Raw genomic sequence first — 15,359 nt, forward strand, 5'->3', positions numbered from 1 at the left:
CCAGTCCAAATTAACACCCATTTCACTCTACAAATCTACTAAGTTTAGATAGGTATCAAGTCCCCATGTCCAATTACTACATTCTCCCAGTCTGCTTTTGCTGAGCTGCATTACTTGCTCAGGCACACCCAGTCACTGTGCTTCGGGGCTGCCTTTCACCTGGGTCCCGAGGTTCCTCAAGCTTCTCAGGCACTGCTTCTCCCTGGGTTTTGTGTCTTCTATTGTCCAAAGTTCTCACCTCCAGCCTGTCATCTCTGCTCATTTGACCAACACCTTACCCTTCCACAGCATCATCTAGTCTCACCATGCTGAAACTGTTTCTCCTAAAAACTACTCAAAGCCCAAGTATGATCAGTCTCAAAAAAACTTAATTCTGCATTTCTCAACTTTGAGTAAAACACTAATACTTTTAATGGGTGCCTGATTTAAGCACACACAGAAAAACAGGGCTTTGGAGTCAACTGTATAGCATCACATCTGATTCTTCAGTGCTCAAAAGCAGGCTTAAAACCTTACAAACATATAGCCTTCAGCCCTCTATTACTGACATGGATACAGCAATAAGAATAATAATAAAGCAAAAATCTTTTCACTGCATTTCACAGCCATTCACAGTGTCCTAACATACCCTGTCTTCCCTAGCAGACTCTCAATGCAGAGATCCCCAGCTCTATTTTTAGTCCTCCCCTCTCATTTCTACATTGAGTTTGCCTAACTCGCCTTTGTAATGGCCTATCTCATTAGACAGCTCCTCAAAACCATTTTTCTTCCCCTTCAAGTCATCCTCATACTCCTGACTGGGCTGTGAATCACAAAAAAAAGAAGTTGGATTTCTTTTCCCTTTCCTTGTAACACAAACCACACTGACTGCTGAAGGGGACAATATTAAAAGGTCCAGGGCTGTAGTCACACGACCAAGTAATTCAGCATAATATAAACAGATCAGTCAACTGTAGCAGCCCAGGCCCCTGTGTTCCCAGGAGGAAGGGTTTACAAGACTTATTTCTAGATAAATTCAGTCTGGAGTCTCAGAAATTTATGCTGCACCATACACTTGGCTCAGGGCTGTCCAAAGGGCTGGTCACTGGGACTGGAATTCATTCAGTGTCTGCCTGGAGAAAAGATCCCACACTCACCTTTCTCCAGGTGGAACATGGTTTGTACCTACAGCCTCTGAACTGAGACAATGAATGTCAAGTGGTGGTGATCAAAGAATTAAGTTTAAAATTGTAACAGAAATCGCTTGTGGAAGCAAGACAGCTTTACCCAGTCCCACAATGATTCTTAGCGCAGACAGAAAATATTTAGCTGCCAAAGTAAGTATTTACTGAGCATATTCTCAGAATATAGAATAAAATTGGATACTTTTTCTTGGCAACATTTAAAAAATCCACTCTACAACTTTGATTTTCTTGTTTCAATGCAAGGTTGGAATAAAAGTTGTAATTACATGAAATGTATAACCATTGAATAAAATGCTTACAAATTCTTAGCGTTGTGAAACACAAATGTGCTTTTCCTTTTGTTTTCAGAAACAAACAAAACAAACACTTTAACACACCAATAACCAGAATAAATCAGACAAAGAAATTTACAGACAATATTGGATGCAATTTTAAAAATTTCCACTAAAACCTATATAGTTACATATAGCAAGGGAAAAAAAAATCAACCCAACCATAAATTCAAAGTTATTTATGATAAGGAAAAATGCATGCCATGAAATGTCTTTAACTGGAAAATAAAACAATTACTAACAAAACTGACCTCAAAATGTCAACTTGGTGGACTTTTCTTCAATTAATTGATAGTAAAACAGAGTGAGAAGAGAAAACCTTTATTTAACATTTCAGAATTTGAAATATTAAGACATTGAATTTCAGTGTACATTGTCCATGTCTGGATCCCAGTAATTAATACAGGTATATCCAACTGACAGCAGTTGTAATAAGAATGAGCAATATTACCTGAAGGAACTGATGTCATGTGAAAGAAAATTATTTGGAGCATACTAATCATTCAAATACATTTGAAAGAATTTTATATGAAGTAATCAAAAAAGGAAATCAGATCACCAAACTGAGTAAACAACAACAAGGTGGAAAGGAAAAATAATTTTAAATTGTAAATAGTTCCTGTCATGTAAAATATTATAACATACCTGTTATAAATACAGGTATGTACCCCAAAATAGGAAGCAGGCCTTACACTTAACATGGTTTATCTCATTTTCATTTACAGTACCCATAAATCCTGAAATATGATTTATGCAGGAATAATAAAAGAATAATAAAATTTTCTCTCATTATCTTCCCTTCCTTGACATTTAATGTCAATCTGCAATAACAAAGCTAATAATGATCTTTGTCTTCACACATTGCTATTGAAACAAAGTATTTCTTTGTAAATTAAAGGGTAATTTTGTTCCCACTATTTCAGTCTAATCTTTCTGGGCTAGGATCACAGAAACTCATGGCATAAATCACCCTAAAATCCAGATCACCTCCTCTCTCTGAGAGAGTTTATGTTCTTTTGAAAATAATCATGTGCGCAACCACAACCTAAAGCAAAGCAGCATGAAGCATGGAAGATTTCATCCAAAGTTCATCACATGATATGAATGACAGATATTTCTAGAGGTTTCACATTCATAGCAGAACATACACCAACCTCCCTAAATTGCAAATCACATGGTGAAACATTTTAAAGAAACTCAAGAATTCACACGATTTCAAATATAACAGAAAATCATACTTTATACTAGCTTATAGTTAGAAAAATATTTGTTAATTATATGGCTTCCAGGTCTGCTAAGTAATTAGGTGTATGCTGAGCTTTATGCAAGTATTATGTTGATTTTACTGGGACTACTTGAATCTGTAATACAAGCTGAGCCACAGTGAATGATTTTGACATCTAGGAAATTTCACTGAAAATATCAGATCTACAGCAGCTTCCAGGCAACCTTTGACTGCACACCTCTATTACTGCCTTTTCAAGATGCCACAAGAGCTAGCTTAGTCTGATGCACAGGACAGCAGCTGCAGCAGCAAGGTTCAAGATGAAGTGGGAATTACTGAGTCCAACTTCCTCTGCACTGTCAGGTACCCCCGCAAATAGGGGCAGTGCTGAGGGTTACATATCAATATCAACCAAGGCCTCAATCTCACAGTGTGGTCAGATTAGCTTGCTCCAGACCAGAAGATAAATCAAAAACATTCAGCTGTGTAACCATGCAATACCATTGCACGCAGTGTAGGAGACATCAGAAGCACTTTCCATTAAAAGGTAGAACTTACCCCTCTTCTGTACCCAGCCTTCCTTCACAATGGTAACATCGCTCATGATGACTCCACTCTGAACCCCAAACTCAAAAGAGTATTTCTTCAAGTTATCAGCTTGTCTGTTTGGCTTCTCTTCTGCAGCTCTTCACAATTTCTACTGATGAGTCAGACTGGAAGGAAATATTAGAGAAAGAATTTGAGTCTTTTCTGTTTTTCTCACTTGACAGCCAACAAAAAAGTCTTTGTTGATGTGTTTCACTGACTGAGCTCATATTAAAAATCTGCCTTTATTTTTAATTAACTGTATAACACAATCATGTTTCTAGTCTTACAGCACATTTTCCATGAACACTACAATACTAAAAAGCAGCAGAATGTGTTAAAATTTAAGTCATATGGCACTTTTGTAAAATGCACACAGCAGAATTCTCTCGTACTAATGCACAGGATGCTGTTAAATGAAAGGCTGCTGGACCTGCTTCGAAGGCCCAGCTCTGAATATACAGGAGCTTTCCCTGTTCCCACAGTTGTCAGAACCCATGCAATGGACAAGTGCTTCCTCTATTATAGCTACCTACAATCATATTAAGAGTGCGAGAAAGCAGAATGAAAGGTTATATTCTTGCTACTTCCACTATAATTTTATTATATCCAATACAAATCCTGAATTTTCAGTTTTTCAAAACCAGCATCATCTCCAAGTACACAAACAGAAAAACAACCTCTTGCAAGTACAAATTAACCAAAAACACCCCAAAATGTTCAGTTTATGAAAAAAAGGAGTGCATGTTCTCTCAAGGCTGTAAGCCAGGCAGTGACATGAGTGCTCTTTTCCCCACAAACCTCAGCCTGCAGGGCACAGAAGGGAAGTTAGTCCTGGAACAGGACATACCACTCTCAGAAGCCACAACCCTCTCTTTTGACCGCCTCACTCCCAGAGTACCTAACAGCTGTGAAGAAGAGATAAATAGCGCTACAATTAAGTAGGAAGAGAAGCCAGAGGCCAGGAGATGTTTCCTTTTGCCAGCAAACTGCCTTTCCCCTCCAACCTTCAAAACAAAGAGAAGCATTCAAATAATGCTCATCCAGAAAAGCGTGGGAAGCCAAGAAATGGGATTTCTCTTATGGTGGAGGAACACCCTTCCACAGGTCTACACGCAGGAGTACATATGTACACAGTGGTGGCACAGAACAGGAACCCCCACACAAGTTTAGTGCTATCAAATACAGCCCATACATATCCATTTAGTAGGCTGACCAACAAATAAAAACAGGAAAGAAACAAATATGACTGTGCAAGAAGCAATCTGTGCAACAAGTTAATGAAGAAAGCACTGGGAAATCAGGGGTTTTTTTAACACAATCAAGTACAAATGAAAAACTGAACCATTACAAACATATAGGTTATTTCTTATTTATCATTTGAAATATGTGTATTTGCATGGCACAGTTGCTAGATTGAAGGCTCCTTCTGCATGGATGCTGTAAGTTGCAAAATAAAACCTGGCATGAGAATTTTTTCAAGTGGTATGCAACAAAAAATACAGTACAACCCGATTTTACAGAAACATTCTAGTGTGCCCATGTCAGCCTTGCTTTCACTATTTTTTTTTCAAAAAAGTCAGTAATTTGGTTGCAAAAAAGTAAAAATCATGAGGTTAAACTCATTAATACTGTAAAGTTTAAGTAATATTGACTACTGTGTCTCTGAGACATCCCCATGGCACTGGCAGATGTGGCAGTGAGACCTGCATGGGGGACACACAACCTTTGGCACTGGCACCCCGTCGTGTCCAGCAGGACACCACACACCTGTGTCTATAGAAACACAGCCTGTTTAAGCTTTCATAAGAGTTAAAAGAAAATGTTATGTACATTTTGGAAGGACGTGAGAATGCTTTACTGATGCTAACTGATCTAACTTTAGCTGCTTTGGCATCATATGTTATATGCAAGTCAGTACAGCAGAAATAACCAAAGCATACATTTCCACATCCTGCACCTTACTAATGTGAGAGCTAATTTCTGGGTCAGACATTATCAGAACTTTTGTTTGCATGCTTCAAACAAGATAAGCAAGTCTATCAGCTGTGCATGGAAAGAGATCTGACAGATTAAGACACGCGCCTGAAAGCAGGCTGCTGTTCCACCGTTCTGGATCACCGCAGCACAGCATCAGCTCTTATTACAAACACATAAATCTTTACAAAGCACAGAGGTGGGTGTCAAACAACTGTGACCTAAGAGCAGCTGTTCTGGGAAGGAAGTGTAAGCACATCAATTTCCAAATAACCAACTTAAGTTCACTTTTATACAAGGCTTAAATTGCATTCTTTGAGAAGTAATCCCAGTTTAATTTTTTTCCAGCTATAAAGACACTTGAAGCAATGTAACACTCGGTATTTACCTTGGGCTGGCATATGCTGCACTACATTTTATCCTTTTGGCAAATTTAATGTACTTTCCATTTTTGGTGTGCACTTGTGAACAGTGCAATGATTTATTCTTACTGGTAAAGACACAGCTATAAGAAATTTACTCCTGTACTAAGCAGCAATAATCTTGTCTGCCCACAGACTGATCAATCAGTCCATGATTTATGAATGAATTCATGCTTGAAGCTCCCTATTTACCCACTGATTACAATTAAGTTAGTGTTACACAATCAAAATCTGATCTATGACCGACTTTCATGTCAGACAGTTCCTGAAACAACCTCAAGTGTATGTCTGTAGGCTTGCATTCCACCCATCACATGTACTGCTTTACTGAATTTTGAACAAAATCCCCAAAATACAAAAATCACATAAATATGGTGATAAAATTAACTGCACTATCCCCAGTTTAGCTTCACAGTACTACCAGAAACAACTTTAGAATTACCAACAGTTCTATGGTTGTATTGATTGCTCCATTAATGGGAAATTAAAAGTCAAGCTGAATTACATAGGAAGCTGAAGGAAATACATCAAAGCATTAAAAAGCTAATGAAAAGAAAGGATATATGTGCACACTACACTTTCAAGAAACCATTTGTAAGCATCTGTAATATTATCCCTTCTTAAATGCCTTTGAGCCTTTCTAAAAGCTGTACTCCTTTACTCTAAAAGTCATTCAGCAATGTTCCAGAAGAGCAGAATTTTGAGAATTGCTTCTTATCATGACCAAAACTAGCGTTATAGTGAAAATAAGTCACACAAAAGCTTTTTTGCCTGAAGATGTAATGAATAATTGTGTATAGATGTAAAGGAGTTGTCTGAAACACATAGAACAAAATCTCACATGAACAGCATTTCATCTATAGTTCAACTACTTCAAGAAAAGCTAAAGAAACGTTTATTCTGCACATCTGGCAGAGAATTTAAATACTTGTTAGCAATCAACTCTGCCCTCCCAATGCACTTGAAGTTTCAGCAGCTGGTATGAAGTCATTTTTACAGTTTACCTTACTGCTACATAGGATGAACCCACAGGAATGGGGGAAAAATACATTAGAGCTGAACTTGATGATTTGCATTACAGCTGCTTCCTACAGGGAAGAACTTGACTTGTTTTTATATGTTTTCAGGCAACTACAGACCGCATCAGCTTGCTTCTTTCCCCATCCCCACCCTTTTTTTGTATCTTATCAAACTTTTAAGATATTTTTCCCACAGTATATTGTGTGTATTCTGCAGACAGTATCAGATAGTCATGTACATGAACAATACATACAAGAACGCACTGTCAGCATACTTTACGATGAAGGTGTGAAGATTTACTCCACTACAACCAGTGATGTGGAGAATTTAGGGGCACAGTTTAGTGGTGCACTTGGCAGTATTAGCTCTTTTCCAACCTAAATGATTCTATGCAAACACCTGCTAGGGGTTTTTATCTCATAAAAATGTACAATTTTCCTTTTTTCTTCAGGAAGTTATTAAGCCACTTTTGTAGTGTGAGATAAAGCAATTCAGCACACTTCTAAAGAGCTAGTATTATGCTTTTAAGTTCCTAGCTATAAAGGTTGCAAAGGCAACTTTCTGACCAAAGATTAAGCAGAGACTACTACAAGCAACAGAGTTCTAAATCCCTGTGCCAAGGCTCATAGTTTCCCTGACCTGTGGTAAAAATTAGCCAACACCTTCTCTGTTTTTATCTTGAACTTCAAGAATACCAGCAATATAAAGAAGAACCATCTTACTTCACAATGCTGCCATATGGGAAATATAAGATTAACAATTAAAATGAGCAGTAGACCATTCAATAGAAAGACGGTTTTTCCCCAGCTTCTCTTTTTTATTTAAAGGATGCCCATCACAGCAGTCAGCTACCTATAGAGATCTGGTGAATAATGAGAAGAAATACCTTCCAAACAGAAGAACTAAAAACTGTGTTTCAGGTCTACACTTAACAACCACTATGTGCAAGTGAATTATCACTGAGATTCACAAGAACAGACAAGACTCCTTTGAAATCTGGGCATCTTCCCATTCTCCCCATGACAAGAGACAGCTGAGTAAAGAAGACAGCACCCATAAATTCAGTGTAAATTGTATGATTCAGTTCTCTGTTGTAAGAACTTTCATAAACACAGGCTTCTACTTTCAACAATTTTGGAGCTGAGAAAAAAAAAAAAAACAAAAACTCTCACATTTACCAACTTGAGTTACCAGACAGAATACCAGGAGAATCAATAGCAGCACTTCTAGAGATGATCCCCACAACTTCTTGTACCATTATCAACTCAGTGAATCATCCAACCTTGTTCTCTTAATACATGAGTACTACCATTTTCTCTTTTTACAAGTAATCATTTGTTTAGTAAAATGTTTGGGGAGAAAATAACATTAAGTGAACCTTTCTAATTCCCTTTCTCTGACTCACAGGGATTCTTTGGTCCCCCGTGTAAGCAGAGCCAAATCTCGTCATCTCTATTTCCTTATTTTTCAGATAAGTAACTGAATCATTTTGTACATGCACACAATATCTACATCACCAAAAAAGCAATTCTCAGTGGCTTCCATCATACACATTTGTTTCCTTGCTTTGGGGGCTTTTTCTGTAGCAGATCAAGCTATTAAGAGTTCTTTTCAAATTTGACTCCTCCCAAACAGCAGACCAGGCTGTAACTTTTTCCAATGCAGGTTCACTTCCAGAGCAAAGAATTCAAAATGTCAAAGCTCTAAACTAAAACCAGAGTTATCTTTAGGAATGGAAGCTGAAATCCAGGTTTATTTATATGAAAAACACATGCATATCCTCCTCCCCCAGCAAAGCTGGCCAAACAATTAGAAGATATATTGCACATCATCAAAAATTACACAAAAGATTATGTGACAGAACAGAGATTCTTACAAAACTTGCTAAATCAAATTAGACCATATTATTAATGGAAGATTCACATTCAGGTGAGTGCTTTATTTAAAAAGTATGAGATATTTATATAGGCTTTTATAAACTACCTATTCTGGAATTCTGGTTATACTGACTGATTTAAAGACTATCACAACTTAGACTGAGGAAAAAGGAACCTCTAGACACAGGGTATTTCTCCAACTTATTAAGTCAATTAAAAATTGAAAAAATAAATACAAAAAATCCACAATATCAAACCAACACAAAAGATTAACTGATTTGACAAGGCAAAGAAATTAACAAAAAGAGATTATTTAAAGAAAATAGATCCTAAATTTATAAAATGGTAAACTTCATGTACATACTATTAAAATTCTGAAAGATGCCTTAAATAGTTTCTAAGTAGACCTATTCAAAGTTTTTAAAACAAATATAAAAAATCCCAAGATTTGAGATTGCCTCCACAATAGGCATTGAAAATACTTTTTAAACTACATTTCATACTAAAAGTCTCAATGAACTTAAAAAGAAATGGTATTAGAAATTTACTTGTAACAACTTTACTTTGTAAGTTTTGATTTGGAGTAATGAGGGACATGATAGGAAAATGTCACTGCCTACACCTTGTGGTAAGGAAAACCAACATACTTTCGAAAACATACACAGCTCTTTCTAATTTATGCTTATGTGTATGCTAAATATTTGCAGTGTTCTATTTTCACTTTCAGTATGTCAAAAGGCTTCACATAACTAATATATGCTCAGATAAGCCTAGTTAGAAGAATGCAGAAATACTGAAATATTAATATACAAGTTAGATGTTTTATTTAGATTCTGCAACTGAATAAGTTTGTCAGGAAATAAACCATCATTCTGTATTTTATTTCCTATTACAATGACAAAGCAAGTTATTTTAAGGGACAGAGGTATAATTAAAGCAAGGTGAACAAAGCCACGCTTGCCTTTGTTTACCAAGGTATAAAGGAAGTTTCTAAATGTAACTAAATTGTTTCTTTAGAATCCCACGTGAAACATTAACAACTCATTGTTTTGCCCTGTGTTTATTGATAAAAATGCTTTAAATCCTTTTTCTTCCCCTCAAATCACATAAAACAATAACAGAAAAGCAGACAGAAGCAGAGATAAAACTTAATAGAGTGTATGTCTGAAATGTAACCAAAGAATACATTTCAAGTAGAAAAGATGAAGGGAGGGCTAAAATTATGCATAAAAAAAAGTTACTGAGGCAATGATCTTGGAAGAGTTTTGAGACTCAGAGGAAGTCAGATCAAGGATAAGCTGAGCTGAGTATCACAACTATGATAATTTACTTCACTCAACCCTTCAAAATAAATGTCATAAGTTTAATTTGCTATGAATCAATGTAGGAATACTAATGCTTGCTTTTTAAAGACTAAGTTCCTTTGGTCTTTAAAAATATAGTTTAGAAAATACTCAAACAATGAAGAAAAAATAAACATAAGTTCCATATTTTTAAAACAAACTAAAATTACTTTTCTATGTCTAGGAGACTCAGGAAAAAAACACTAACCTAATTTTCAGAAGTTCAAAGAATCTGGAAATCCGTAGTCATTCTAGAAGAGATTCTAAAAGATGCCTTTCAAGAGATACAAATCAAAGTTTCACTAATCTCATGTATTTAATTATTTCTGTGATGGTAACTTTTCTGCAGCACTACTTTGTATTGTGCATAAAAGGCCAAGCGCATCACTGAATAAAAACCAGAAATACGTGAACTACTCATGGGTAACAAGAAACTACTGAGAATAAATAAAGGTTTCTCAAACTATTAATATAAAAGATGAGAAAAGTTCAGTGACATGCCTACCAAATAGCTTTCCTTTAAACTCTTACATAGTAGGTTTTATTTATTATGTCTACATTGAACAAATCAAATTCTGAATTGTCTTGTAATAGGAATGAACTTTGTGATTCCTTTCTGCAGAGCAACCAAACACTGCTGAAACCACTGTCAAATCTTGACACTGCAACATGACTTAAACATAATCAACTTCTAACCTAAAACCTTTGGATCTTCTTGTTCACACTGAAATTGCATTATTTTCATCAACCTGAGATCTGGATTTCCTAAGGACAGCAAGAATTCTCTACAACCCTAACTTAGATACAGTGCAGAGCTCACTAGGTGGAGGTCTTTGGCAAATGTTACATGAAAAGTTAGATTACATGCAACTCATATGTACATCCTTAACTCTTTCAAAGTGTAACAATACATTTAGAAAATGATATAATGATTTCAATAAAAGCTCAAGAGGTAAGCTGCAAGAATTACATATCTCAAAAAACACAGTGAATGCTTAGGGGAAAAAAAAAAACAACTGTGTTGGTAGAAATTATTTTGCAAGATTGCTGAGACTCAACTGAGAACCACTGCATTAATTCTGTAGTGTTAAACCAGCTGCACAAGAAGCTGTTGACTGCTGGGTATTGACATTCCAGACCTACAAAAAGGCAGTGGTGAGATCTTCATGATCTAAAGCTGAAGCAGGGTCTTCATCTCTGCTCCTGCTACAAGAGGCATTCAAACAACTTTTTCACATAGATAATGCAGGGAAGTTTGGCAAACCATGCTGTCAAGTCATTCAGACATGCACACAGAATATTGAGGTCCTAGTTGCATTCTCAACAGAATTTAAAAATCACTACTGTTATTTAGTCAGGATATTACAGAGAAAAAAAAAATCTCAGGGCAACAATGTGTTCTTAATGCTATTTTTGATCAGTATGACTCACACATAGACACTCATAGAAATATGTGGAAGAAGAAGATTGGTCAAGATGGGTTCAACATGTATTATTTGTCCTAAACATAAAGTGTTAACACATATAGTATCACAAACCAAAGAAATATTTAAATTGAGCAAAAGTATGCACCTTCACATACAAAAGCCAAATATACTTCCTCTCCTTGACTATAGCAATTATGTTATTAAATCCTGGGGGATTTTTTTGGAAGTATTAACTTTGCAAAATCTTCCTACTATGCCTGAGTAACATCTTTAAATAATAAAGAAGTTTGAAATCCTTGGCATGCATCATAAATGCCCATATTTATTGATCTAGAGCTATGGAATGAGGATAAAATGCCAAATAATCACCTACTATACCCTTGGATTTTTTTGTAGTTTTTTTATTAGTACATCCTAGTGATTTGTCTAAATAAGTTTCACTTATAAACTCTTACAGGGAGTTCAGAATCTTGTTCATAGAGTTACCTAAGATAAATGTATAAGCCAAAACTTTAAAGGTTAATCTTTATGCTAAGAAAAAAAACCCAAAAAGTTAACTTTCACATTCAATGTTTTAGTATTTGCTGGTAGGTTTTGGGCTGGGTTGGGATTTTGGGGAGCTTTTGGTGTTTGTTTTGTGGGGTTTTGTTGTTGTTTCTCAGTCTTTAACATTAATTTTTAAACACCTTGAATCAGCTTTCCAGCTATTGTGTAACTTTTCTTTAGAAAGTAATATTTTCTATACCATAACAACTTGTTGCAAGGAACTTGTGCAACACATGTATTTACCTAGGACACCCTGTGATCCTGGGGAAGCCTCTTCCGGACAGCAAAAAGAAAACACATTGGTCAACAAGCAAGTTTCTCACTGAAACCACACCTTCCCTCACAAGCAATGCAAAACTTCCTGAACCACGTGTGCTAGAAAGCACCCCTGCCTCTTCCATGGTATTCTTATTATACCTGTTATAACAGAATGAGAATTTGAGATAACACATATTAATCTAATATTCTAGAATAATTTGGAAGGGCACTTGAGTTGGCAAATCTTTATTATAAAAGACAGTACTTCAACAAGAAATGAGTTGTAAAGTTCATACAAATACTGAAAATAAAAGAAACCTTTTAACTTAAAATTCAAACGTGCACACATTAAACTATTTCCCTCTTTTTTAATTGCTACTGTAGTTCACAAGGCGAGTATTGCATATTTTGAACAGTATGTTTATTTTATTAGTTTTATTAGTTGGAAAAAAGCAAATAGAAGATTTTGTTATATACAGGACCAAACCCCCTATAAAACATGCAGTTATGCTATATAGTATGTTACTTTCATAAGATATCAATTAATTTACATATTATCCATGTCAAAATGAAAGTATGGCACAATAAAGACTTCAGTCAGTCTATGTCCACACCCTTCCACTCTCCAGTGCCGACTAAAATAAGCAGCATGCCCAAGCCATAAAAGCTACCAAAGAATATTGGGTCTCTGTTTCAAAGCCAAGGAAAGCTAGGCTACCATGTTGCCAAGCCCACATCACCTGTTGCATTAACAGCACAAAATGAAACTGTAAGCAGTTACAAGAAACTGTATCATCTTCATACTCAGAAGAGCACAAAAATTTCAAATTCATTTTAACACGAACCACTTTAGTAATGGTTCATAGCTTGCAAAAGAATTGAATATTTCAATTAGCAAATATTACTTTTTGGGCGTAGAAATTATTATTCAGTAGGTCTCTTTAAACTGGGAAAATGTGCACCCAGAAAGTGAAAGAACACACAGTCACTCGATGTTAGGCAAATTCCAAATAGTCTGAAGAATCTTGGTTATAACAGAAACTTCAGATACATGCTGTTGCAAAATGCAGTAGGAAGTCAAGATATGGTTTCTGGTTAGTGTCTTGCAAACAGAAGCTTGGGTTACAAACAACTGCAGAGCTCTAGTAAGTGGTTTTGAGTCAAACCTAAAAGATACACACCAGATTATTTTCCCTCTCACAAAGCATTTGTTCCAGTGTCAAACATTTTCTAGTCAACAATTTCTAGTGCATATCAATGCTATGCAATCCTTGTAACTGAGTTTAAGTTAAGTGGGGAAAAGTTAAAACTAGTACCTATCTGAATTTTCACCTACTTCCCCTAGAACAGCAGCATTTTGCTTAAAACATTTTAAAACATTTAAGCATTTTGCTTAAAAACACATCATCTGCCCCCAAAATGCGGAACAAATAAGGGAGTAGAACATTGATAACTACTCTCTGAACCTTTTTAATGAAACTAAGGTGCCTACTGAATCCATTCAAACCTAGTTAGAGTAATGCACAATACAATAAACTGTCTAAAACAAGACAGTCTTGTTAATATTATCTGTGTTTACACACACACCATGCACTTACATCAGACTGAAAAAAAAAAAAAAAAAGAGAGAGAGTTGTACAAACAATACACATAGACTTCTAGGAAACAGAAATCTTATCTCAGAGTTTTTCTTTGGCCCTTATTTGAACTTGACTTACTGGTTGCATCCAACCAAAATATATCAAAATGGACTATAATTAGTAATCCAATCCAATTAAAGATATTGGGGTCGACTTATAGGCTCCTACCCCAAAAAAAAAAAAAATTAAAAAAATTAAAACCCAAAACCAATCAGTCCTACAAATTTAAGTAGTACACTTACTTTGAAAGCCAAAATAAGCTTCCTTCTCTACTTCATGTACTCTTTCTATATTTCTGTGAACAAGCAGATCTTGCCTATAGAGCAGCTGGCAGAAACAGGAGATCATGCTTAAAATGTTACTTGTCATAAATTAAGGTCTACTCATCTGCATGCTTGCTGCCTTGTAAAGCCCAGTATGTGTAAAATGTAGGGAACCATGTTTAGCAAAGTTTTAGCAATATCTAAACAAATATTAGCAAAAGAGACTGCTCTGTTTCTTCAGTACTGAAAAAAGTTGGCAGTGCAGGTAACAGGCACATCATAATTTTTGTAATAAAACCCCTAAACAGAAACTGGGACATGTTTTCATAGAAATTATGAGATGATGTAGATATGTACAAGAAGCCAGTCAACTAATAACTCCATTAAAGAAAGAGAAAAAAAAACCAAAAAAACAAAACAAAAAAAACACCCACAAACTAGAATAAAGGTCAAGAGATTAAGTTGTTTATCCTTTCCACTCTCAGGAAAATAAGATTTTATTTTTTTTTGCCTTTAATGAACGTATCTTGGGAGAACGTGGAACCGGTCCTGGATATTTCACACCTCTTAGATTCCTATCCAGAAGTAAACTAAGAAGCGGTGCCCATACAAAGCAACCCCGCAGCCTATAAGCCCGGTAGGGCTCGTTACATCACGATCATTTGCATTTAAACTACAATATATAGCTCTGCGATCTCGCTGCCGAGGGGCGCCGCGCTGACCCCCTGTCAGGCGGAGCCCCCGCCGCTCTCACCATGCTGGGGACGGGGGGTTCCGCACGGGCACGCTCGGCCTTCCCCGTCCCGCGGCAGCACCTGCCGGGACCCCGCCCGGGCAGACCCCGCCGCAGGCCCGGCCCGGGGCAGCCGCCGGTCACCCGGGGCAGCCGGCTGCGCATCAACTTTTGCATGTGGGCCGCGGCCTCCATGATGGCCGGGGCGGGCGGGGGGGCCGGTTTGTTTACTTGCAGCCCGAGCCGGCGGCGGCGGCAGCAGCAGCAGCAGCATCCCTTGTGCGAGGCGCTGCCACCGGCGGCCCGCGGGGCGCGGAGCTATTCTTAGCGCAGGGGCTGCGCGGGCACACACACGCGCACACGCGCGCATACACGGGCACGCTCGCGCGCACGCACAGAAGTTCCCAGCGGATAAAATCCCGCGCTACTCCCGGCACCGGAGCCCGCCGCACGGACGCGGAGCGGGGAGGGGCCGCGGCCGCGTGGGAACCGCCGGCCCCGCGCATCCAGCGCCCCCGGGGCGCACG

The 15,359-nt window shown here is 37.3% G+C and overlaps 1 protein-coding gene across 1 annotated transcript in view; it reads right to left on the reverse strand.

Moving 5' to 3' along the window:
- The window catches only part of AKT3 (AKT serine/threonine kinase 3), a 140,620-nt gene extending 137,163 nt beyond the window's left edge, over positions 1-3,457 (reverse strand). The window contains exon 1 of the mRNA XM_015620663.2: positions 3,300-3,457. Coding sequence (XP_015476149.1) covers positions 3,300-3,345 — 46 coding nt within the window. The 5' untranslated portion in view covers positions 3,346-3,457. The remainder of the gene's footprint in view (positions 1-3,299) is intronic.
- Between the last annotated feature and the right edge of the window lie 11,902 nt (positions 3,458-15,359).

This window comes from Parus major, chromosome 3 (assembly GCF_001522545.3).
Source record: "Parus major isolate Abel chromosome 3, Parus_major1.1, whole genome shotgun sequence".
In the NCBI taxonomy this organism is placed as follows: domain Eukaryota; kingdom Metazoa; phylum Chordata; class Aves; order Passeriformes; family Paridae; genus Parus; species Parus major.